The sequence below is a fragment of the Schistocerca cancellata genome, chromosome 5, assembly GCF_023864275.1.
Source record: "Schistocerca cancellata isolate TAMUIC-IGC-003103 chromosome 5, iqSchCanc2.1, whole genome shotgun sequence".
Lineage (NCBI taxonomy): Eukaryota > Metazoa > Arthropoda > Insecta > Orthoptera > Acrididae > Schistocerca > Schistocerca cancellata.
This window is the reverse complement of record NC_064630.1, coordinates 462,440,785-462,465,297: the sequence shown is the minus strand read 5'-3', so window position 1 is coordinate 462,465,297 and position 24,513 is coordinate 462,440,785. Positions and strand designations below refer to the sequence as shown.

Below are 24,513 nucleotides of genomic sequence, written 5' to 3'. Positions count from 1 at the left end.
TTTCCTAACAGATACAACTCATCATATTGTTCCTAATGGGGCAATACCACCATATACAAAAGTTACTTTGGGTGTAGTTCAAAGGCTAGATACTACTGGAAGCTCGATGAGGCTGTTTGTGGATGATGTACCTTGGAAAGTTTCAGTACCAGAAAACTGTAGCAAAATCCAGGAAGTGCCGCAAAGGATTGGCAGTGTGCAGAGTGGCAGTGGACCCTCGAGTTAAATAAATGTAACATATGGCACATAAACCATGTTGACAGTAAATCATTTAAAACAGTTGTGACAGTAAAAATATTTGAGTATCAATCCTGACTGATCTAAAGTTGAATACCAATATAATTAATTGTGGGTTGGGAAAGTTGTGTCAGACGTTCATTTAATAAACTCGGAGAAGCTCCTAAAGATCCAGTGGCATGTGCTGCAAGAGAGACGTTGTGCATTACGAGGAGGTTCACTGTTAAAATATTGAGAGTGAATGTTCCAAGAAGAATAAGGCTTCATATTAGTTCCTCCCACATACCTCCCAAGAAATCACCATCATATGAAAGTCAGATAAATTAGAGTTCATACAGAATAATATTATGAGGAAAGCTGCTACTTACCATATAGCTGAGATGCAGATAGGCACAACAAAAAGACTTTCACACTTAAAAGCTTTCGGCCAATGGCCTTTGTCAACAATAGACACCCATACGCATGCACGCACGCACGCACGCACACTCGCGCAAACACAACTCTCACACACGATTGCAGTGTCAGGCAGCTGAAACCACTCTGTGAGCACCAGCACCAGTGCATGATGGGTGTGGCAACTGGGTAAGGAGGAGGCCTGGGCAGGGAGGGAGAGGGATAGTATGGTGGGGATGGCGGACAGTGAAGTGCGTCAGGTTAGGTGGGGAGGGCAGGGGAGAGGTAGGGAGGGGGGAGGGAAGTAGTGGAAAAGGAGAGAAATAAATAAAAAGACTGGGTGTGGTGGTGGAATGACAGCTGTGTAGTGCTGGAATGGGAACAGGAAGGGGCTAGATGGGTGAGGACAGCGACTAACGAAGGTTGAGGCCAGGAGGGTTATGAGAACATAGGATGTATTGCAGGGAAAGTTCCCACCTGCGCAGTTCAGAAAAGCTGGTGTTGGTGGGAAGGATCCATATCACACAGGCTGTGAAGCAGTCATTGAAGTGAAGGATATCATGTTTGGCAGCATATTCAGCAACATGTGGTCCACTTGTTTCTTGGCCACAGTTTGTCGGTGGCCATTCATGCGGACAGACAGTTTGTTGGTTGTCATGCCTACATAGAATGCAGCACAGTGGTTGCAGCTTAGCTTGTAGAACACATGACTGATTTCACAGGTAGCCCTGTCTTTGATGGGGAAGGTGATGTTAGTGACTGGATTGGAGTAGGTGGTGGTGGGAGGATGTATGGGACACATCTTGCATCTAGGTCTGTTACAGGCATATGATCCATGAGGTAAGGGGTTGTGTAAGGATGGACGAGTATATTGTGTAGGTTCGTTGAATGGCTGAATACCACTGTGGGAAGAGTGGTGAGTTTAGTGGGCAGGACATTTCTCATTTCAGGGCACGATGAGAGGTAATCAAAACCCTGGAGGAGAATGTAATTTAGTTGCTTCAGTCCTGGGTGGTACTGAGTTATAAGGGGAATGCTCCTCTGTGGCCAGATGGTTGGGCTTTGGGAGGTGGTGGGAGACTGGAAAGATAAGGCATGGGAGATTTGCTTTGTACGAGGTTGGTAGGATAATTATGGTCAGTGAAGGCTTCAGTGAGACCTTTGGTATATTTCAAGAAGGACTGCTCGTCAATGCAGATGCGATGACCCTGGTGGCTAAGGGACTTCTTGGTGCGGAATGGGTGGCATCTGTCGAAGTGGAGGTATTGCTGGTGGTTAGTTGGTTTGATATGGACAGAGTTACTGATGTAGCCATCTTCGAGGTGGAAGTCAATGTTTTAATAAGTGGCTTGTTGGTTTGAGTAGGACCAGGTGAAGCAAATGGGAGAGAAGTAGTTGTTGAGGTTCAGGAGGAATGTGGATAGGGTGTCCTCACCTTCGATCCAGATAGCAAAGATGTCATCAGTGAATCTGAACCAGGTGAGGGTTTTAGGATTGTGGGTTTTTAAGGAGCATTCCTCTAGAAGGTCCACGAATAGGTTGGCATAGGATGGTGCCATGCAGGTGCCCATAATCGTACCCCGGATTTGTTTGTAGGTGATGCCTTCAAAGGAGAAGTAATTTTGGGTGAGAATATAGGAGTGCAGGTAGTGGCTGGGGTGAGTAGAGATTGGATTGGATTTGGATTGTTTGGGGGAGGAGACCAGACAGCGAGGTCATCGGTCTCATCAGATTAGGGAAGGACGGGGAAGGAATCCAGCCGTGCCCTTTCAAAGGAACCTTCCCGGTATTTGCCAGGAGCAATTTAGGGAAATCATGGAAAACCTAAATCAGGATGGCCGGACGCGGAATTGAACCGTTGTCCTCCCGAATGCAAGTCCAGTGTGCCAGCCACTGCGCCACCTCGTTCGGTGAGTAGAGAGATGGACACTGGGGAGAGGTTCTGGGATGGGCCCTGAGATTTGAATAGTGACTGTAGATCCTGCTGGATTACTGGAATGGGGTCACTGTGGCAAGGTTTGTTGGTGGAAGTATCTGACAGCTGGCGGAGTCCTTCTGCCTGGTAATCCTTGCAGTTCAGAACAACAGTAGTGGAGCCTTTGCCTGCAGGTAGGATTATAAGATTGGGATCAGGTTTTAGATGGTGGACTGCGGTTCTTTCTGTGGATGAAAGGTTAGTCTGGATGTTTAGGAATTTGGGGAATGATGGTGAGGCAAGGTTTGAGGTTAAGAAATTCTGGAAAGTTAACAGGGGGTGGTTTGGGGGTAGTGGAGGTGGGTCATGGTTGAATAGACGAGTGAACTGAGTTAGGCAAGGTTCAGTATTGGTCTTTGGTTGAGGCTGATTGGTAGGGTTGGTGGCGAAAAAGTGTTTCCACTATAGGGACCGAGAGAAGAAGAGAAGGTTTTTAACTAGTCCTGCATGAATGAATTTGGGAGTGGGGCTGGTAGGGTTGGTGGCGAAGAAGTTTTTCCACTGTAGGGACCGGGAGAATGAGAGAAGGTCCTTAGCAAGTTCTGCATGATTGAATTTGGGAGTGGGGCAAAAGGTGAGGCCTTTGGAAATGACTGATATTTTTGTGGGGCTAAGGCATCTGGAGGAAAGGTTAATGACTGTGTTGCAGATCTGTTTAAGGTCTGGATTCTGTGTGGTGGTGGGAGGGAGTTTTGGAGGGAGGGGTAAGTATAGGAGGTCGGCAAGACATGGTTTGTCAGCTATGAGGGGTGTGGGGGAGGTTTGCAGGTTGTTGTAGAGGTGGTGGACAGTAGTACTCCAAGGCAGGAGTAGGAAATGAGCAGGCTGGAGAGCTTTTTGAGGTGGCATCATGCATGTTGCTCAAGTTCCTGCAGGGCAAGAGTTTTGATGTGTGTTATGGGTTCCAGGAATTTGGGATTGCGTAGCATGAGAATCTTGCAGATGGAGAGAAGGTACTGCAAGGAGGCTTGGGCTTGGTTGATATCGTTTTGCAGGGCTATGTTAGTGAGGGCTAAGGATTGGCAGAATTTGAACAGGTGGAGGTCATTGTGAAAGGAGGGGTGGCAGCCAAAGGTGGGTAATTTGATGGTAAGGTCATTAGGAAGGATTCCATGAGACAAGCAACAATGCAGGAACAGTATGTGGGACTAGGGATAAGGAGACTTTTCTGTATTGACACAGATCTAGGTCCCCCATTTGCTTCACCTGTTCCTACTCAAGCCAGTGAGTCACCTCTCTAGACATTGACCCCCACCTCGAAGATGGCTACATCAGTACCTCCATCCATATCAGACCTACTAACCACCAGCAACACCTCCACTTCGACAGGTGCCACCCATTCCAGACCAAGAAGTCCCTTCCGTACAGCCTAGCCATCCATGGTCGTCGCACCTGCAGTGACAAGCAGTCCTTCTCGAAATATACCGAGGGTCTCATTGAATCCTTCACTGACAGTAATTATCCTCCCGACCTTGTACAAAAACAAATCTCCCATGCCTTATCTCTCCAGTCTCCCACCACCTCCCAGAGTCCCACCATCTGACCACAGAGGAGCATTCCCCTCGTAACTCAGTACTACCCAGGATTGGAGCAACTGCATTACATTCTACACCTGGGTTTCGATTACCTCTTGTCATGTCCTGAAATGAGAAATGTCCTGCCAACTGTCCTTCTCACCCCTTCCACAGCGGTCTTCCGCCATTCACCGAACCTACATGATATACTCGTCCATCCTTACACAACCCCTGCTCCCAATCCCTTACCTCACGGCTCATACCCCTGTAATAGGCCTAGATGCAAGATGACATCCCATACATCCTCCCACCACCACCTACTCCAATCCAGTCACTAACATCACCTATCCCAAAAAAGGCGGGGCTACCTGTGAAACCAGTCGTATGGTCTACAAGCTAAGCTGCAACCACTGTGCTGCATTCTATGTAGGCATGACAACCAACAAGCTTTCTGTCCCCATGAATGGCCACAGACAAACTGTGGCCAAGAAACAAGTGGACCACCTGTTGCCGAACACGCTGCCAAACTTGTTATCCTTAATTTCAATGACTGCTTCACAGCCTGTGCAATATGGATCCTTCCCACCAACACTTTTCTGAATTGTGCAGGTGGGAACTTTCCCTGCTATACATCCTGTGTTGCCGAACCCCTCCTGCCCTCAACTTTCGTTAGTCAGTGTCCTCACCCATCTAGCCCCTTCCCTGCTCCCATTCAAGCACTACACAGCTGTCATTCCACCACCACACCCACTCTTTTTATTTATTTCTCTCCTTTTCCGCTACTTCTCTCCCCCTTCCCTACCTCTCCCCTGCCCTCCGCCTAACCTGCAGCACTTCACTGTCCGCCATCCCCACCATACTATCTCTCTCCCTCCCTGCCCCAGCCTCCTCCTTAACCAGTTGCCATTCCCATCATGCACTGGTGCTGCTGCTCGCAGAGTGGTTTCAGCTGCCTGACACTGCAGTTGTGTGTGTGAGTTGCATTTGCGTGAGTGTGTGTGCATGGGTGTGTATGTGTGTGTATTGTTGATGAAGGCATTTGGCCGAAAGCTTCAGATGTGAAAGTCTTTTTGTTGTGCCTATCTGTGACTCAGCATCTTCACTATATGGTGAGTAGCAACTTTCTTTCTCATACATTCCATCCTGGATTTTCCAGAGCTCATACAGATGTTTACTGACAGTTGTTCTTACCATGGACAATTTGAAAATGAATTGGGAAAAGATTGTAGGATTGTGTTTCTGAAAATTCCCACTGCCTTACCCCTTATGATGCTCTGTTGAGTATATGTGTTGATGGATATGTACCTGTGGATGTTAGTTTTCTCTAAAATTTTGAAATTGCCTTTATGGTCATGCTTATGAGTTTGTAAATCCAAAACTTTCCTGTATCCTGAGTTTAATCTTACCACAGAATTAAATGCTTCAATGATAAATCTGATATCAGAGATGCTGCTTGCTGTCTTTGCTGCTTTAAGTATAGTCACTAGGTGGGTGCATTATCTAGCTTATATAAATATTTACAATATTTATTGAAATAATAAACCCCAAAATTCAACAGAGTTGTAGGTGATAGAGCAGTGGACTTGCATTCTGGAGGAGGAGGAGGATTCCAATCACTGTCTGGCCGTACACATTTAGACATCTGTTTTTCCTTAAATCATGTGAAGTGGATAATAAGTTTGTTAACTTGGAAACATCAAACCAGATTTCCTGCCCTATCTTTGTCCAGTTTGCGATTGTGATCCTTCTCTAATGACCTTATTGGTAAGGGACCATTATTAATTAATCTTGCTTTCTTTCTCCATTCAGAACTGGTAGAGTTATTTCATTGCTTTAGCATATACTTAGCTACAAATTCTGTAGACAACATGACTCAGCCATAATGTATCAATATTGTTGCAGCTGCTACAAGTTATATAAGTGTGTAGTTTATGAGGAAATGGTCAGGTTGAATTAATGGCTTCCATCAAATTGTGCCCAAGGGCCAAGTAGATCTGTTGCTGTCTTAACATTTTGTGATTGATTTTGATGGCCTATACCATTTGGGTCCCTTTTCCGATCCCATCTCTTCTGAATTGTACTGGTGAGAACACTCTTTGCAACACACAGTTCATTCTTGCAATTGACCAGACCCCAGACACTGAAGTCTTCGTAATCCATTTGACACTTTCCTGAGAAACAATCTCCGCTACTTCCAAATTATCAGTGTAAGTGTAGACCAGATGTGGCTTGAATTCAAAGAAATAGTATTGACAGCAGTTAATAAATTAACTAACAGTGGAACCAGTCTCCCATGGTACACAAAATGGGTCAGAACACAGTTGCAGAAACAATGGAAAAAGAATGCAAAATATCCAAGATTGGCGACCCTGTACAGAAGTTCAAAATTTAGTGCAGACTTAAATGCATGATGCTTATAGTGAAACATTGTCTTGAAACCTGGCAGAAAATGCAGTATGTTTGGTTGTTTGCAGATGATGCTGTCGTTTTTCGTCTTGTTAAGTCACCAGAAGATCAAAACAAATTGCAGAATGATTTAGAAAAGAATCTGTATGGTGTGAAAATTGGCAGTTGACCCCAAATAATGAAAAGTATGAGGTCATCCACATGAGTGCTAAAGGGAATCCATTAAACTGCGATTACACGATAAATCAGTCAAATCAAAAAGCCATAAATTCAACTAAATTACAATTACCAACAACTTAAATTGGAAAGAAGACTTAGAAAATGTAACAGATCTACTAAAGAGACTGGCTACACTACACTTGTCCGTCTTCTTTTGGAGTACTGCTGCGCGGTCTGCGATGCTTACCAGATAAGATTAATGGAGTACATCAAGAAATTTCAGAGAAGAGCAGCACATTTTGTATTATCATGAAATAGGGGAGAGGGTATCACTGACATGATAACAGGATCTGAAGTGAACATCATTAAAACAAAAGTCATTTTTCATTGTGGTGGACTCTTCTCATGAAATTTCAATCACTAGTTTCTCTTTTAAATGCGAAAATATTTTGTTGGGGCTGACTTACATAGGGAGAAATGATCATCACAATAAAATAAGGGAAATAAGAGTTCAAACAGAAAGATATAGGCATTAGTTTTTTTAAATGTGCTGTTCGAGATTGGAATAATAGAGAATTGTTGTGAAGGTGGTACGATGAACCCTCTGCTGGGCACTTAAGTGTGATTTGTGAAGTATCCATGTAGATGTAGATGTACTTCTACCCTCCTCCTTAATTTCATTCTTCTGCCCCATGGTGGCCTCACACTCCATGTTTCTCCCCCATTCCACTTTAACTCACCCATGTATTCCTTTCTTTATTCTCTCTTACTCTGGATCTTCTATATCCTTTTGCATTTTAGTGCATTTTTTTCTGATGACCGCCCCGCCCCACGCACACACACACATGTTACCCTTGGTTCCCTGCATAGGTGCATGTGAATGGATGCTCTGCACCAGTACTACCTCTCATGACTAACTCTGTTCTTTCCTTTTCCAGCTCTGTGTCTTTCCCATGTTGTCCCAGTCTGCAAAATATATGAAATGTGTTTTCCATCTTTGAATGTATAAAATTTGTTGGTTCTTAACAAATATGTAGTACATTAGTTCTACGCAATTGCAATTCTTTATCAGCAGGCAACAATTTTACATATTTAGATATATTTTCCTGTTTCAGAACGTAGCCCAAAACCTTTCCTGTTGCTCAATCCTGAAGTGCGTCGGTTGAGTACAAGAAGCTCTGATGACAATGTTCAACTAGTTTCAAAGAATGACGAGTATGAAAGACGCTCTGATATGGACATAACCTCTAATTTACCGCTCCTATTAGCAAAGCGATCATCATAATGTTACAAGAGCATCATATGTTCATTAATTAGAATAGTTTCAATACCCACTAGTCATTAATCGAATAATCGAAGCCCATTCTCTGATACACTGATTTGCATTGACATTTTGTTAATGTTTTCTGTAATTAATGTACGTATTTTATATTGTACCTGTGAGTAATTATTCACCAAAATGTGACCATTTACTATGAACAGTTGTGTTATCTTACCTTAGGATCTTGTTGCATAAGTGTGCTCCCTCTTTTTGTTTTTAATATGTAATTACTATATAGGTAGTTTCTTTATCATTGTTAGTGATCTCAATATTTATAAAAGATAGTGAACAAAATACCAATGAATGAGCATCTGAACGATGTGCTCCACTGTGTTGGATTCTAGTCATATATTACATGACTGTATGTTTCCTAAAACCAAAACTATATTCACAGTCATATTTGAACCACCCTCAAAATTTACATAATTATTTCATGATCTGGGGAAGGGGGGTGGTGGAAAGAATTAAGAGACTGTATATTTATACTTAATACAGTTTTAAGGACAGTTTGTATTGAAGTATTCGTTAATTTCTTTTTTAAGACAGTTGTTAGTTGTATCATTTACTTAGAACCACTATATTTTTTTTGGAATGTGGAATAATGTTGGATTACATTTCCTGTTCAAGGTGTGTTACAGTTGTCACACACACATCATTATTATTATTATTTCATCTGTGGTACATTTGTACTCTGATTTTTCCTTTTCTTCTCTCACTTTGTACTTTATATAATTCATTTGTTCAGATACTGAGAATACAAATGAAGCACTGCTATTCTTCTCTGTTGCTGTACCAGTGTTCCACACCACCAAATTTGTTACTTTATCCATTAATCTCGCACCTCACTTTTCCTATTTTTAATGTAATCACATATACATACTTTTTTAAAATTTTAGTCTTCCTTCATAAAATACTTTAGTTATCTTTGACCTGAGTGTGGATGTGTGTACTAAGACTCATTATTTAGTTTCATTTTACTTCTTTAAAAATGGTATTGGAGCTTTTGTTAATCTGAAACTGTGCAGAATCTTTGACCTACAAGTTGCCACGTCAACAAAAATTCCATTCCTCCCATCATGTGTCAGTGACTCCCAATAGCTTTCCTTATCGCCATTTTGTCCTTCATTGTTGAAGCTATTTGCCAAGTGTGTATTCCAGATTTATTTTTGTGATTAAAATAATATGTGAATCATGAGCTTTGTTGAAAATTGAGTTAGGTGGTATGATAGCATCAGATTAAGCTTATTGTCCTGAAAGCTTCAAAATATCACCATACTTTGCTTGATTCCAAATAGTTTGTTGTTGGCTTAACTAATTTTCAACCTACATCCTATGTCACATACACCCCGCACAGTAACTAATATACTAGGAGAAAAATGTTGAATTGTATGCTCACTTGTTCAGTCATGTTAAAGTTAGATGGGTAGGTAGAATCACTTAAACTGGAGCTGAAGGAATATTTGTGAATTACTATAATTGAGAATGTATGGTTATACTTGACAGCACAAAACGGCCAGCAGGAAGTGTGGTCATCAGAAAAATGTGATCCTAGAGATTAATAATAATTAAGAACATTGACTTATAAGATGTATAGTTCACAGAAGCTCACAGTGATTCAGCAAGGAACCTGGGATTCTGGAAATGTGAAATTATTGCATGTTTCATGTGTTGTTGTTGAATTAATTTGGATTTTAAATTTGTCATATTGTGTGGTAATGGGCTTGCAATGTTCCAAAGGGGAAAGGTTCATTATTGGCTGTTCTTATAGATTGTTCAAAACTGTTAAGAACCAATTGTTAAGCAAAGCCCTTGTTTCTGTGAAATGTTTGTTTTAGTTTCATTCAAAGCAGGATTCAATTTCAGATCTGCTCTGGAAAAGTTTCTGTTTGTTCTTAATTGGTTGTGACAAATTGTTTATGGCCTTTGCATTTTGTATGCCATATTATTTCTCTCCTGTTTTCAGTTTCAAATGATAATTTGAGCAGAGACACATTTTTGAGATATTGAAACATGTTACTGTGAAAATATTTTTTTGAAAATTGCCAGTGATGTTTGAATTGCAACATCTTCACAGTTTGTAGTAGATTTTAAGGAATAGTAGTGCCTTCTGAAAGCTGCTTATACGAAATATTTGGAGCTTAGCAACAACTATTCTCTGTATTACAGCATGTTATTTACAGAACTGATATTCAGTGTGTGTGTATGTTCACAATAAAACATAAATTCAGATTTATTACTCCTAAGATAAATCAGTGCTGGCTACATTTAGAGATTTACTGGTTTTTGAGATAGTATATAAAAGTTATCTGTGGATTACAATACTGAAGATTCCATAAATTCAGTTGTTAGACCTGTTGAATCTCAGAAAGATATAAAATGTAACTTGAGAAGTGTTTGAGGTGAGGTGTCAGTGACAAAATTTCACTCTTTATGGAAACTCTAGATTTTTAAAGGGTTTTGAAATGGGGGATGCTTGTTCATATATTATATGGATGTTTGTAGGGTACATAGTTTAGTACAAGCTATTCAGTAATCAGTCATTACAAGCAGAAGATTGGTGTTAATACTTATTACAGTGTTAAAAAAATTTAGCTTATGCAGCTCATAACAGTCCATGTTTTTACCAGTACGAGATCAGGTGACTTCCATTATATTTCCATTGTGGTTTGTACCCTTTATGCTTGGGATAAGGAAGGATCATCTGTGCGAGAACTGAATTACCCCCCTTGATACTTTAGCAGGAAATGGATTCCATTGATGCTTTTTAAGAGAGTGAAGTTCAGTTACTGGTAGATTGTCAGGGTACCATTTCCTTTCATGGTGTGCTTAGGATTTGCATTTAATCAGGCACCCTTTCCTCCCTTTTCCTTGTCTCTCTCTCTACTTTATTCATGAGTACAGTGGCCTACATGTCTCTTTCAGGAAGAAAAATTTGTGTTTTTTTATTATCGTTTATCCTCAATAATGGAAATCATTGTAGCAGAAGTAACTTAAAAATGATTATGTGAGGCTGGCCTGGACTTCTGTGTTTTTGTCAGCTATGGAATTGAGTTACTTTGTAAGTAAGAGCAGACATGGCTGGCTGTTGAAGGCATATAATACACCTTCCTCTGTGTGTACTGTCTGGAAGTAATAATCACAGCTTCCTTCCTTCTCCAAAGTGTATTACAAGGCTGTTACTTCTTTTTCTCAAGATTCAACTGCTATTGTCTCTTCAGAAATTATAAGTGAGAGAATTTCATTATAGTTTTTCAGTGCCTGGCGAAACTGCCAAAAAAAAAAAAAAAAAGAAAAGTCCTGTAGCTTGTTGTTTTTCAGTGTCAGTGATGTCTTTTTAAAAAGGCAACTAGCAGAAGTTGCTTTCAGTTAGCACACAGAGTTTGCATTTAATTTTATTAAATAAAGAAGTTTTTATATTTTTATGAAGTGTGTTAATGTTACAGTTTAGAATTTACAAATTCTGAATGGGTGCTATTATAAAATGTAATAATTAAATTAATCTTTTCAGTGAAAAACATACTAAGAAAGGAAGCATAACTAGAAGTTCAGCAACTTTATTATGGTGGCATGTGTACAGAATTACATGCTTTCATCTTATAGAATGTATAACAAAGAAAACATTTAATATTTAGAATAATGACTTTTTTATTAGTTTTTGAGGTAATATTATTGCCTCCAGCATTTTATAAGGAAGAAGTGTTGAACTGTGTGCTTCCCTTTTCCCTTATGATATCGTCTTTGTGAATGTCCTGGGTGTCCATTGCATTCCAAGCTGTAATGTGCTGAGAATGATTTTAGTTGGGTGAGATTATCTGTTTTATTAATTTTTTATTTTTTTTATGTGTAATAAACTGGCATCAGATGATATACTTTCTCTTTAACAATATGAGAGTGAAATGTGATATTTTTTCTGATATGGATGGTAAAGTTCTTCTGTCTACAAATATTAATCTGAAACTAGTTGTAAAACAGAAGGTAAAGACAAATCTAATACCTGTGGTGCTCCATTAGTTTTGGATTTGGTATGCTTCTCAGTGTAGTATTTGTGAAGTGGTGAAGGAGCTGCAAATCATAAATTATTATAGGTTGTTACTATTTAATGAACAGCTCTTACATTGTAAGTTTCTATGCTATATGTTTCTGTGTACAGACTTCAGAGATATTATTTATCTGTTGAGTTGTTTGTCATGTGATTTGTTGCTTGGAGTGTGTGTGTCTGAAATGCTGCAGTCAAACTTTTATAGAACTAGATTGAGAAGAGTGTTTTTTCCTGTGATAAAAAAGTAAGAAAATTATTTTGTGGATAATTACTAAATGAGTGTCTTTACTTCTTCAACTTCAAGTGGTACTGTTGTGCTGATTTTATAAACACTTTGACAAGAGTGTTAAATTATGCATTGTTGAATAATGTTTAATACTCACATGTTTAAAAAAATATTTGCCAAAATTCTCCAAAGGGAGAAAGGATGCAAAATGTTTGTTTCAGATTCTTGTACTGTACAGTTTCAATGATGTATTATCAATGTATAATAATGCAGTACAAACTTATTATGATTTTGTTAGAGCACAAAACAAGATTGCTGAATAAATGCTTCCAAATATTCTACAATAAAAGTCCACAAATATTTGTGTGTTGTTGCACTATAATCGGAGTGTCAAATTGATTTGATATGCGCACATCAACCCTCCCATGTATTAAGAGTATTGATGACATGATTACTATTGAAATGTTTTATGATATACATGAAATACATTTTTTACTTCCCATTGTACATTAACATAAATAAAAAGTGGTTTCAGTTGAGGATAATGAAGTGCTGAAATCATGTACTGTATCCACGAATGTCACTATTAAGAGTGATTAACACTGGATGTAGATGGAACAAAATGTCAAGTCATGTCACAGAAATTCAAGGGGGGGGGGGGGGGGTTGTTACACTAGAGTGGTATGTTACACTAGACCAGTGGTTGTCAAACCTATTTGCTCATGAGCCAGTACTGACATTATGGGGCAGCACCATGGGCCACATATGGACCTATCTTACAATTACAGGGTGTATACGACCCGGGACAACCAGGAGATCCGGGAAAAACCTGGGAATTTTTTCATCCAGGAGAAAACTGGGGAAAACTAAGGAATTTTTTTAGAATTCTGGGAACTTCTCATTATTTTAGTTTACAGTTAATTTTTTGTAATTTTGACTAGTGAGAACCAGTACCTTAACAAAGGATATTAAGACTGCTTCTCGCTACTGCGGTAACAAAACATTAATGGCAGGGGGGGGGGGGGGGGGGACCACATACAAATAAATTGCAAAGGAAATGCGCCACATACAACAAAACACAGTGCTCGTACAAGTGTCTGCCAACAGCAAAATGTGTTAAATGGTTTAGGAAGTCTATGCAATGCTCCATATCAACAAATTGCCTTCATTGAGCGTGATGTCAGAATTGTTTACATTAGTTTTGTTTGAGCAGGTGCGAGTGAGCTTTTATGCGTGTGCAGTTGAATCACGTATGAGAATTACCTTCTCCTGCTTCTGGGTACAGAAGTGTGGCTGTTAGATGGCAGGCAGCCAGATGCTAGCCAGAAAATTTTAACTGATGTGCCCAAGCTGCCAGATTCGCACATGTGCAAGAGACCCAGATTGAGGGGGTGGAGGGCTAACTGGGGTATCTTCCCCGGGCAACAATTACAGTGGAGGGTCAAATTCATAGTCTTGAGGAAAAAACCTCATTTCACAAAGTGCCTAGCACCCAGCGCACATTGGTCTATCGATTATTCATATGATTTTGAAACACATTCCTGTTGGTTTTTGAGTTTTGAATGCGTGCATAGTGTATGTGATGTCTGCCAGGGGAATCCCTATCGCATCTAGAAATAAACATTCCTGCAGACAAAAGAGGGCGGGTGCTGTACGAGCTGAGCAGAATAAAGTCGAGCGGATGAATGCCAATCACTGTTTATGTGGTTGACTGGGTTTGTGAATGATCAGCGTTGTTATAATTACTAGCGAAATCCATAGATTCAGACTGCCAGAATGGAAATAAATGACTAACAGGAATAACAGGTAAGAAAGATTACATTATTATCTTCTCGTTGTATCGATGAAAATGAAATCTTGGCAGGAAATTTTTGGTCAGACCGCTACACTAGAAATCACACAAATTATGGAAGAATATGACGATTCCAAATTTATATAAAACTTTTCGATCTCAAGCTTGAGAAGCTGGAGTGTATGAATGAACTGCGAAACTATTTCCTAACACAAAGCTTTTTACTTGTAGTATGATTAATAGGCATTTCATATTGGTACTTTGTGAATTACATTCTGTCTTGTTATAAAAATGACCACTTGTGCCAAAACAGTCTCGTTTACGTGGTGTGCGTTACAACTGCTGCAATCCAGTTCTAAGCAAAGAAGGGAAATCAGAAAGGTGGATGGAGTATATAGAGGGTCTATACAGGGGCGATGTCCTTGAGGACAATATTATGGAAATGGAAGAGAAAGTAGATGAAGATGAAATGGAAGATATGATACTGCATGAAGAGTTTGACAGAGCACTGAAAGACCTAAGTCGAAACAAGGCCCCGGGAGTAGACAACATTCCAATAGAACTACTAACAGCCTTGGGAGAGCCAGTCCTGACAAAAGTCTACCATCTGGTGAGCAAGATGTATGAGACAGGCGAAATTCCCTCAGACTTCAAGAAGAATATAATAATTCCAATCCCAAAGGAAGCAGGTGTTGACAGATGTGAAAATCACCGAACTATCAGTTTAACAAGTCACAGCTGCAAAAGACTAACGCGAATTCTTTACAGACGAATGGAAAAACTGGTAGAAGCTGACTTCGAGGAACATCAGTTTGGATTCTGTAGAAATGTTGGAACACGTGAGGCAATACTGACCTTACATCTTATCTTAGAAGAAAGATTAAGGAAAGGCAAACCTACGTTTCTAGCATTTGTAGACTTAGAGAAAGCTTTTGACAATGTTGACTAGAATACTCTCTTTCAAATTCTAAAGGTGGCAGGGGTAAAATACAGGGAGCGAAAGGCTATTTACAATTTGTATAGTAAGCAGATGGCAGTTATAAGAGTCGAGGGACATGAAAGGGAAGCAGTGGTTGGGAAGGCAGTGAGACAGGGATGTAGCCTCTCCCCATTGCTATTCAATCTGTATATTGAGCAAGCAGTAAAGGAAATAAAAGAAAAGTTCAGAGTAGGTATTAAAATCCATGGAGAAGAAATAAAAACTTCGAGGTTCGCTGATGACATTGTAATTCTGTCAGAGACAGCAAAGGACTTGGAAGAGCAGTTGAACGGAATGGACAGTGTCTTGAAAGGAGGGTATAAGATGAACATCAACAAAAGCAAAACAAGGATAATGGAATGTAGTCGAATTAAGTCTGGTGATGCTGCGGGAATTAGATTAGGAAATGAGACACTTAAAGTAGTAAAGGAGTTTTGCTATTTGGGGAGAAAAATAACTGATGATGGTCAAAGTAGAGAGGATATAAAATGTAGACTGGCAATGGCAAGGAAAGCGTTTCTGAAGAAGAGAAATTTGTTAACATCCAGTATTGATTTAAGTGTTAGAAAGTCGTTTCTGAAAGTATTTGTATGGAGTGTAGCCATGTATGGAAGTGAAACATGGACGATAAATAGTTTGGACAGGAAAAGAATAGAAGCTTTCGAAATGTGGTGCTACAGAAGAATGCTGAAGATTAGATGGGTAGATCACATAACTAATGAGGAGGTATTGAATAGAATTGGGGAGAAGAGGAGTTTGTGGCACAACTTGACTAGAAGAAGGGATCGGTTGGTAGAACATGTTCTGAGGCATCAAGGGATCACCAATTTAGTACGGGAGGGCAGCGTGGAGGGTAAAAATCGTAGAGGGAGACCAAGAGATGAATACACTACGCAGATTCAGAATGATGTAGGCTGCAGTACGTACTGGGAGATGAAGAGGCTTGCACAGGATAGAGTAGCATGGAGAGCTGCATCAAACCAGTCTCAGGACTGAAGACCACAACAACAAACAATAGCATCTTTGCCAGGAAGGAAAGCACGCCATGTAAAGCTGTAGCAAGATTAGAGAGGGAAAAAATGCCAGGACTTAAAGGATACAGGGTACTTATAAATAGTGGAAAAATCAAATTTTTTAATGACTTTATTAAATTCTATAGTCATTCCTGATTACACTGATATATACATTACAGGGTGTCAAATGGAAAAATGATATATATACAGGGTTATTACAAATGATTAAAGCGATTTCACAGCTCTACAATAACTTTATTATTTGAGATATTTTCACAATGCTTTGCACACACATACAAAAACTCAAAAAGTTTTTTTAGGCATTCACAAATGTTCGATATGTGCCCTTTTAGTGATTCGGCAGATATCAAGCCGTTAATCAAGTTCCTCCCACACTCGACGCAGCATGTCCGCATCAATGAGTTCGAAAGCATCGTTGATGCGATCTCGCAGTTCTGGCACGTTTCTTGGTAGAGGAGGTTTAAACACTGAATCTTTCACATAACCCCACAGAAAGAAATCGCATGGGGTTAAGTCGGGAGAGCGTGGAGGCCATGACATGAATTGCTGATCATGATCTCCACCACGACCGATCCATCGGTTTTCCAATCTCCTGTTTAAGAAATGCCGAACATCACGATGGAAGTGCGGTGGAGCACCATCCTGTTGAAAGATGAAGTCGGCGCTGTCGGTCTCCAGTTGTGGCATGAGCCACGCGTGGAACTTGCCCGCACGCGTTCAACCGTTTCGTCGCTCACTGCAGGCCGACCCGTTGATTTCCCCTTACAGAGGCATCCAGAAGCTTTAAACTGCGCATACCATCGCCGAATGGAGTTAGCAGTTGTTGGATCTTTGTTGAACTTCGTCCTGCAGTGTCGTTGCACTGTTATGACTGTCTGATGTGAGTGCATTTCAAGCACGACATACGCTTTCTTGGCTCCTGTCGCGATTTTGTCTCACTGCGCTCTCGAGCGCTCTGGCGGCAGAAACCTGAAGTGCGGCTTCAGCCGAACAAAACTTTATGAGTTTTTCTACGTGTCTGTAGTGTGTCGTAACCATATGTCAATAAATGGAGCTACAGTGAATTTATGAAATCGCTTCAATCATTTGTAATAGCCCTGTATATATATATATATATATATATATATATATAAAAAGAAAGATGATGAGACTTACCAAACAAAAGCGCTGGCAGGTTGATAGACACACAAACAAACACAAACATACACACAAAATTCTAGCTTTCGCAACCAACGGTTGCCTCGTCAGGAAAGAGGGAAGGAGAGGGAAAGACAAAAGGATTTGGGTTTTAAGGGAAAGGGTAAGGAGTCATTCCAATCCCGGGAGCGGAAAGACTTACCTTAGGGGGAAAAAAGGACAGGTATACACTCGCGCGCACACACACACACATATCCATCCGCATATACACAGACACAAGCAGACATTTGTAAAGGCAAAGAAAAAAGGAAGCTTGAAGATGAAGAAAAGCTGCAGGATGATGACTATGCTTCAGGACTGTTCTGAGGCACAGTTTAATTGGACTCATATCTTCATTCGCAATTTCCCACAACTTATATTTTCCAGAGTTCAGGTACAAATATTTCCTAAAGTTTATAAAGCATTGCTCTAATTTTTTTCTATAACTTGCATAATCAACTAAATTATAGAAAAAATAACATTTTTACTAGGAAAAAATTATAAAAATTAAAATGTAAGATGTGATAATTTTTTATCCTTGTAATATCCACAATAGGTGGAATTAAACAGGTCTAGTACCTCAGCCATCATGTCATGCATATTTAGTAAAAATTTGGTCTCCTTCAAATGTATAACATTGGATTAAATGGTACCTCAATTTGAAGAAGCATTTTGGAAAAAAAATTACATCAATTCCTTTGTATTTTTTTTAATAACCCTAAGCAGGTTCAAGAATATTAAAAATACTTCTAATTTGTTTAGAAAGTGTGCTGCATTACCTGATATCAACAATAAGTCTGTAAAACATATACATTATAAACAGTGCGTGAAAGAAATTGGTGTTGATTTTTACATAATATTAAGCCGGAAAAGTACCCTATATCCCTAAGGACTGAACAAATCTGTACTGTCTTGCTTGTATCTTGTGTTTACTGGTTCTATGTATCCTATATTTAATTTTATGACACACAAAACAGCAACTTATTAGCTAATAGGCAATAGAGGGTGCAAATTTTCTGAACAGTTCTTGTTCTCCCGGTTACAAATAATCCCATCCAGTATTAATTATGAGTTTGTTTTAAGAGGGGCAGGATGTCAAACCGGCCGACTGGGAGCAGCAGAGCCACCACAGGACATTTTAATTTCCTCTGTACTGAATATAGTTTGATGACATCCATTACAAAATATTAAATGTTTGGACTCTTAGAGCAAAAAACAGTGACGTACGATAGAACAGTGCTTTGTGAAGTGGAATGGCACTGCCCTTTGGCACACGTAAGACTAATATGTCTTTACATTTCCTCGAACACAAATGTTTTGTGTGTCATAGTCTTCAGAAAGATGTGCGCTACAAAATGTTTTTTTTGAAAAGTCGATTTTTGAAATTTTTGGAGTCCTACCTAGAACGCTTGTGTGTGTGCGCGCGCGCGCGCGCGGGGGGGGGGGGGGGGGGGCGCACCATTCAATATCGCCTCTGTCCTTAGATGCATGCACAGAGCAGCCGAGTTGAAGTGGATAGTCTCCACGTGATCTGTGTTTACGTTTAGTAATTTGCTGTTTCCTCTCACGTCAAATGAAAACAAAACGGATTTCTGTAGCTGGGAGCTATCAAGTCAATTAAAATACATTCACATACTTACGGAAGGCTAAAATCTGTTGTTAGTTTCATATTTTCTTTCCATCTTTCTGACAGTAAAGTCACAGTCTAACTAGTGGTGGGCAGGAAATCGCGTATCTGTTAGAAATCACATTGACTGAGAAGTCACAGATATCACAGTAGCAACTTTACAGAATCTAACTGCGATTTCAGTCACAGTTAGCAGTCGCAAGTAGTATTTCATATTCAAAGACGTGAGCCATCTATTGGTCGAATTTAGCACTGCTTTCTGCGATTTCAGTGACAAGTCGCAACTAAGAGTCGCAAGTAGCAACTAAAAAAGCGCGGTTAACAGTGGCATCTGTTGGCCAAAGTTCGTACTACGTCCATCTCTGCGGTACGCTATGGAGTCCAACTGCGATATCAGTGACAAGTCGCAACTAAGAGTCGCAAGTAGCAACTAGAAAGCGTGGTTAACAGTGCCATCTGTGGGTCAAAGTTCGTACTACGCCCATCTCTGCGATACACTATTGAGTCCCAACTGCGATTTCCGTGACAAATCGCAACTAAGAGTCGCAAGTAGCAACTAAAAAGCGCAGTTAGCACTGCCATCTGTTGAGCAAAGTTCATACTACGCTACTCGCTACCGAGTCAAACTGCGATTTCTGTGACAAATCGCAACTAAGAGTCGCAAGTAGCAACTAAAAAGCGCAGTTTACATACTTTTCCTAGTGTCATCTGTTGACCGACGTACGTACTTCGTTATGAGAGCCTTGTGCCTCACGAGATCGATGTGCTGTGTGTGCATATGAAGGGCTTATTTCAATAGTGGTGCAAGTCAATTTTTGTTCATTTTGAGATACAGAGTCGTAAAGTTAAATGAGCGCTGACAAATCTGAATTTGAGATACCAGAAATATTCAAGCATATGGCTTCTTGCTAGAGATGAAGCTTTATTTATGTTTGTTTGGATCACTAATTTCAGAAGCATTATAGACAGAAAAGTGGAGGTAATGGACTTGTACCACTATTGAAATAAGCCCTTCATATTATATGACGACATGCACATTCAGCATCAGTTATGGTTGGTCAAATACTGCTGTGACTCTGAATGTATTATATTAATAAGAAGCAACATTGCCTTTTTCTCCTGAAAATATCAAGTAACGTAACAAATGTGTTTGATTCTGCTTCCAGTTTGACAGTTTTGGTTAATACTCCACATGCCTACAGGACTTTGCAGTGTTAACACAGAAGAACTCAGACATCTGTATAAGTGTAGAGAAATGAAAACAGTCATATGAATGCCTCACTTTTGTTCCGACACAGTTCAAGACTCGGGAGAAAAGTTTTACACCTGGTGTTCTACATGGCAACTTCACACACAAGAACTTTTTGCCGACACTACTACCACCTACATAAGTAAGCTTTTCCTGTGTTACTTTCAAGGAATTCACTTAAGCTATTCCTGATTTAACTGTAAGATCTGTACTTCCCACTTTCGTATCAACAGCCTCAAAATGCATATTGTAGACTTCGGGATATGTTACAGGTCAGTGTCACAACAAGATTGTGGAGAAAGAGGGGGGGGGGGGGGGGGGCGGCATGTCACTCTCCAACAAGTGTTTACCAATAAATATGTGGTGGAAAATTACGGGTATAGGACGGCTTAACATATGGAAAATGAGATTTTCATTATTCGCTCACTGTATTTAACATTTATTATTCCTTTAAAATCGCACAACAACTTCAATAAAACATAGTTTAATCACTCATCTGCACACTTATTTCGCAATAATGTCACTTTTAAACTGCAAATCCTCTAAGAGATCTCTTGAATCTTCACGAGTCTCTCCCTACAACCTTGATGTGGATAGATACGTACAGCAACCAGAACTGTGTCTGCAAAATCACAAGGATTATTAAACAATTTTTGCTGTCACTAATTACAAGCAATATAATTGGCAGAGTAGATTGCTAATATTTGCTGTAATGAAAGCCACTCAATGGGGTATATTTCACATTTGCAAGAACGATCTCACTTAAGTAATTGGGACTAGTGCAGCAGGGGATACAACCCGTCGGCTTTGACCAATGACGTCACAAGTCGCCAGAGAGCATGTATTACAGAGATGAAATAACTGAGGAGAATGTTGAGAAACAAAGGAATGCGAGAGAGATAAACATTGATCTTGTCAAAAGCATAAGAGTTTTTTGACTTTTAAAAAAAAAAATCTCACGAGATAGAATAAACTGATCCTACTTTATTAAGCAATATCTTGTCAAAAGCCGAGAAGCGATTGTTCTTAATGTTCTAGCTCCCTTCAGTATGTAATAAGTGTTTTTTGACTTAAAAAAAAAATTCACGAGATAGAATAAACTGATCCTACTTTATTAAGCAGCTCCCTTCAGTACCTAATAAGTGTTTTTTGGCTTTTTAAAAAAAAATCTCACGAGATAGAATAAACTGATCCTACTTTATTAAGAAATATCTTGTCAAAAGCCGAGAAGCGATTCTTCTTAATGTTCTAGCTCCCTTCAGTACGTAATAAGAGTTTTTTTGGCTTTTTAAAAAAAAATCTCACGAGATAGAATAAACTGATCCTACTTCATTAAGCAATCAGTAAAGAAACGATTTTTTGACTTAAAAAAAAATCTCACGAGATAGAATAAACTTATCCTACTTTATTAAGCAGCTCCCTTCAGTACCTAATAAGTGTTTTTTGGCTTTAAAAAAAAATCTCACGAGATAGAATAAACTGATCCTACTTTATTAAGCAATATCTTGTCAAAAGCCGAGAAGCGATTCTTCTTAGTGTTCTAGCTCCCTTCAGTACGTAATAAGAGTTTTTTGGCTTTAAAAAAAAAAAATCTCACGAGATAGAATAAACTGATCCTACTTCATTAAGCAATCAGTAAAATGATGCACCCAATATCAAGCGATCGCTTTTAGATTTACATTCAATTATTTTAATGATAGTGCTTATTAGAACACAGAACTGCTTTATTATCTATGCCTCGAAGTGAAGACATTACGATCTATGACTAAGGAATGACGTCATTGTTCAAAGCCGACGGGTTGTATCCCCTGCTGCACTAGACCCAAGTAATTAAGTCCATCGAAACACTTAGAAACTAACCTCTTGTCTGACGAAAACGGTCTAAAGACGCAGTGGCAATTTCTCCAGATCTGCTGACAATGATATTTTGAGTTATCACTTTACTGAGTGACTGAAATGTAGTTCGGGTACCTGAGAACATAACAATACGTTAGAATTCATTTTCTAAACACGAACTATTAAGGTACTGTATGGCTACTTACATATTAATTACACTATTAATATTTTCACAGTTGTTTCTTTAATACAAGATTAAAGCCAACGGAAGAACAAACGTAAAACATACTTACCAATGACAGGTTTGTTGACATGCAATTTTCTGTGTGGACAGATGTAGCTTTTTCATGCGGTGGTAAGTCGCAGAAATCGCAGGAGTCACAGAAATCGCAGAAGTAGCAGAAGTCACAGAAATCGCAGAAGTAGCAGAAGTCACAGAAATCGCAGAAGTCACAGAAATCGCAGAAGTCACAGAAGTAGCAGAAGTCGCAGAAATCGCGGAAGTAGCAGAAATCGCAGAAATAGCAGTGGCGGAGGGATACGCGACTTAGGTTCCTTAACTGCGACTCTTAACTGCGACAAATCACAGTTAAGAATAACAGATACTGAAAAGTAGCATTCACAGAAATCACTGATATCGGAAAATCGCAGTTTTGCCCATCACTAAGTCTAACATAACAGTCGCGACACTTCGCCTCGATTTTGTTGCGTAGCGCGCCAAGCGGCCAGTAACCTAAACTGTGAGTTCCGCGCGATCGTGAAAGCGAGTAGTGGTTGTTTATTTTGATTTCTACAATGGTTTTTACAACCTAGACAGTTTGTAGCACAATAAATTGCAGCAACAATAGGAAGAAGACACCATAGCTGTCTTTTTTTAGGTTTCCTAAGGATCCTGAGAGGTGTATACCATCATGTTACTAAACTGTACCGTCAGGATTCACTTGCAAACTGCATGTGTATTAATGATTAATGTTTCGTTTTAAGAGCAGGAAATGGATAGTTAATAGCAGACGAGAAGACCTTATGAAAAAAGACCCAGTTTACCTGTATAATAATATTAAGTTTTGTTCACTACATTTCGAACAAAACCAGTTCATGAACGCAGACAATAATAAACTCGTGTGGAATGCAGTACCCACACTGTTTGACAACCCCAATAAGCCGCTTCAACTGGCGATGAAGAGGAAAACTGCCACAAAGTTTCGACAATCCGTCTAAAGCCCTAAAACAGTCCTATGACACAGAAGCAGCCAGTTCAACTCTCCATGTATCAGTGCCAGATTCGTGTGAAACTGTGAATCGTCAACACAGACCTGCTTTGACGATGAAGTGATTAGATTAAGTTCAGTTATCCGTGTCTCACACAAGTGTAATCTTTGGTATGTATTTCATTCACTTCTGTTGTTAGTCAATTTTCCTTGCTTCCTTCGTGTGATGACATTATTTTGGTAGCACCTTGTTCATTGACAGATTGTTTGAAAATTATCCAAATATTTGGTTTTGTGTGAAATGTAATTTAATCAGCTCACTATAATGTTTTCAATATATTTCACCCACTATTTGGCTGTTGCTTGTCCCACTTAGAATAATACAAAGATGAAGGTCGTACTTGTGTCAACAGGCGACGATGACAAACACAGTCTGCCTACCGAACGATAAATGAGCCGTCGATCGCTTTTGCATGTAGACGTGCTTCTTACGTGTGAATCTGTGGTTTTTTTTAATTTTTTTGATGCCAACAAGGTGAGCTAAAATTCTATCCAACGTCACAAGTGTTTTTTTCACGAATGTGTTCTAGCTAGCCACTCGATTCATGGTTTTTGTCCATACTTGCGGTTATTTTAGAATCATCTTCAGAAATATGTATGCCTTCTGATACTACACAAACCCTTGGAGGCAAGAAAATAACAAAATATTTCGTAAATTACGTAGGAAATGGAAACAAAACTAACATTATACTTACGATGCGTGTGATGTTCACCTTACTTGCCGCTTGCAGCGCTAGTTTTGCTCCATCTGTCAAACGGTAACAACTTTTACAGCCATGGAGGTAAGACCTCCATGTTTACAGCAGTGAGTGTCGCGACTGTCATGTTAGACAGTGGTAAAGCATTAATCGATTTGCAGAACAATTAAGTTACTTTTGTCGGTTTGCTAAATAAATTTGGCTTTTATTATTCTTTTCTGCTGAGGCAGTCAATTTATTTGAAACGAAGTGTTTAATTCCACACTGTTGGCTAGTTTCAACTGTTCGCTGCATTTCAAGTGCACGTCTTCATCTTCTAGCACGTGTGTCACATACCATAATAAAGAACGAAACAATACAACACTGTTACTCCAAGAAATTTTACATCTGAATCTGGACATACGAATGTGCACTTTAAGCCGAATTATGTATTTTAGTATGGTTCAGAAATTCCGATGTCTTGTTTCTTTTGTGATATAATGTAAGTTCTTTCAATGTTTAACACGTGCCAACTGGTGGCACTCTCTGGCAAATGCTGCAACGAACCTGTTTCTAACAAGTCGCGAGAGATTGCGAATGGTTCT

General features: G+C 39.5%; 1 protein-coding gene across 1 annotated transcript in view; it reads left to right on the top strand.

Annotated features, from left to right (window-relative positions):
• Nucleotides 1-12,694, top strand: part of LOC126187504 (uncharacterized) — an 87,905-nt gene extending 75,211 nt beyond the window's left edge. Inside the window, exon 7 of the mRNA XM_049928622.1 lies at nt 7,800-12,694. Within this exon, the coding sequence (XP_049784579.1) occupies nt 7,800-7,969 (170 nt within the window). The 3' untranslated portion in view covers nt 7,970-12,694. The remainder of the gene's footprint in view (nt 1-7,799) is intronic.
• Nucleotides 12,695-24,513: the final 11,819 nt, after the last annotated feature.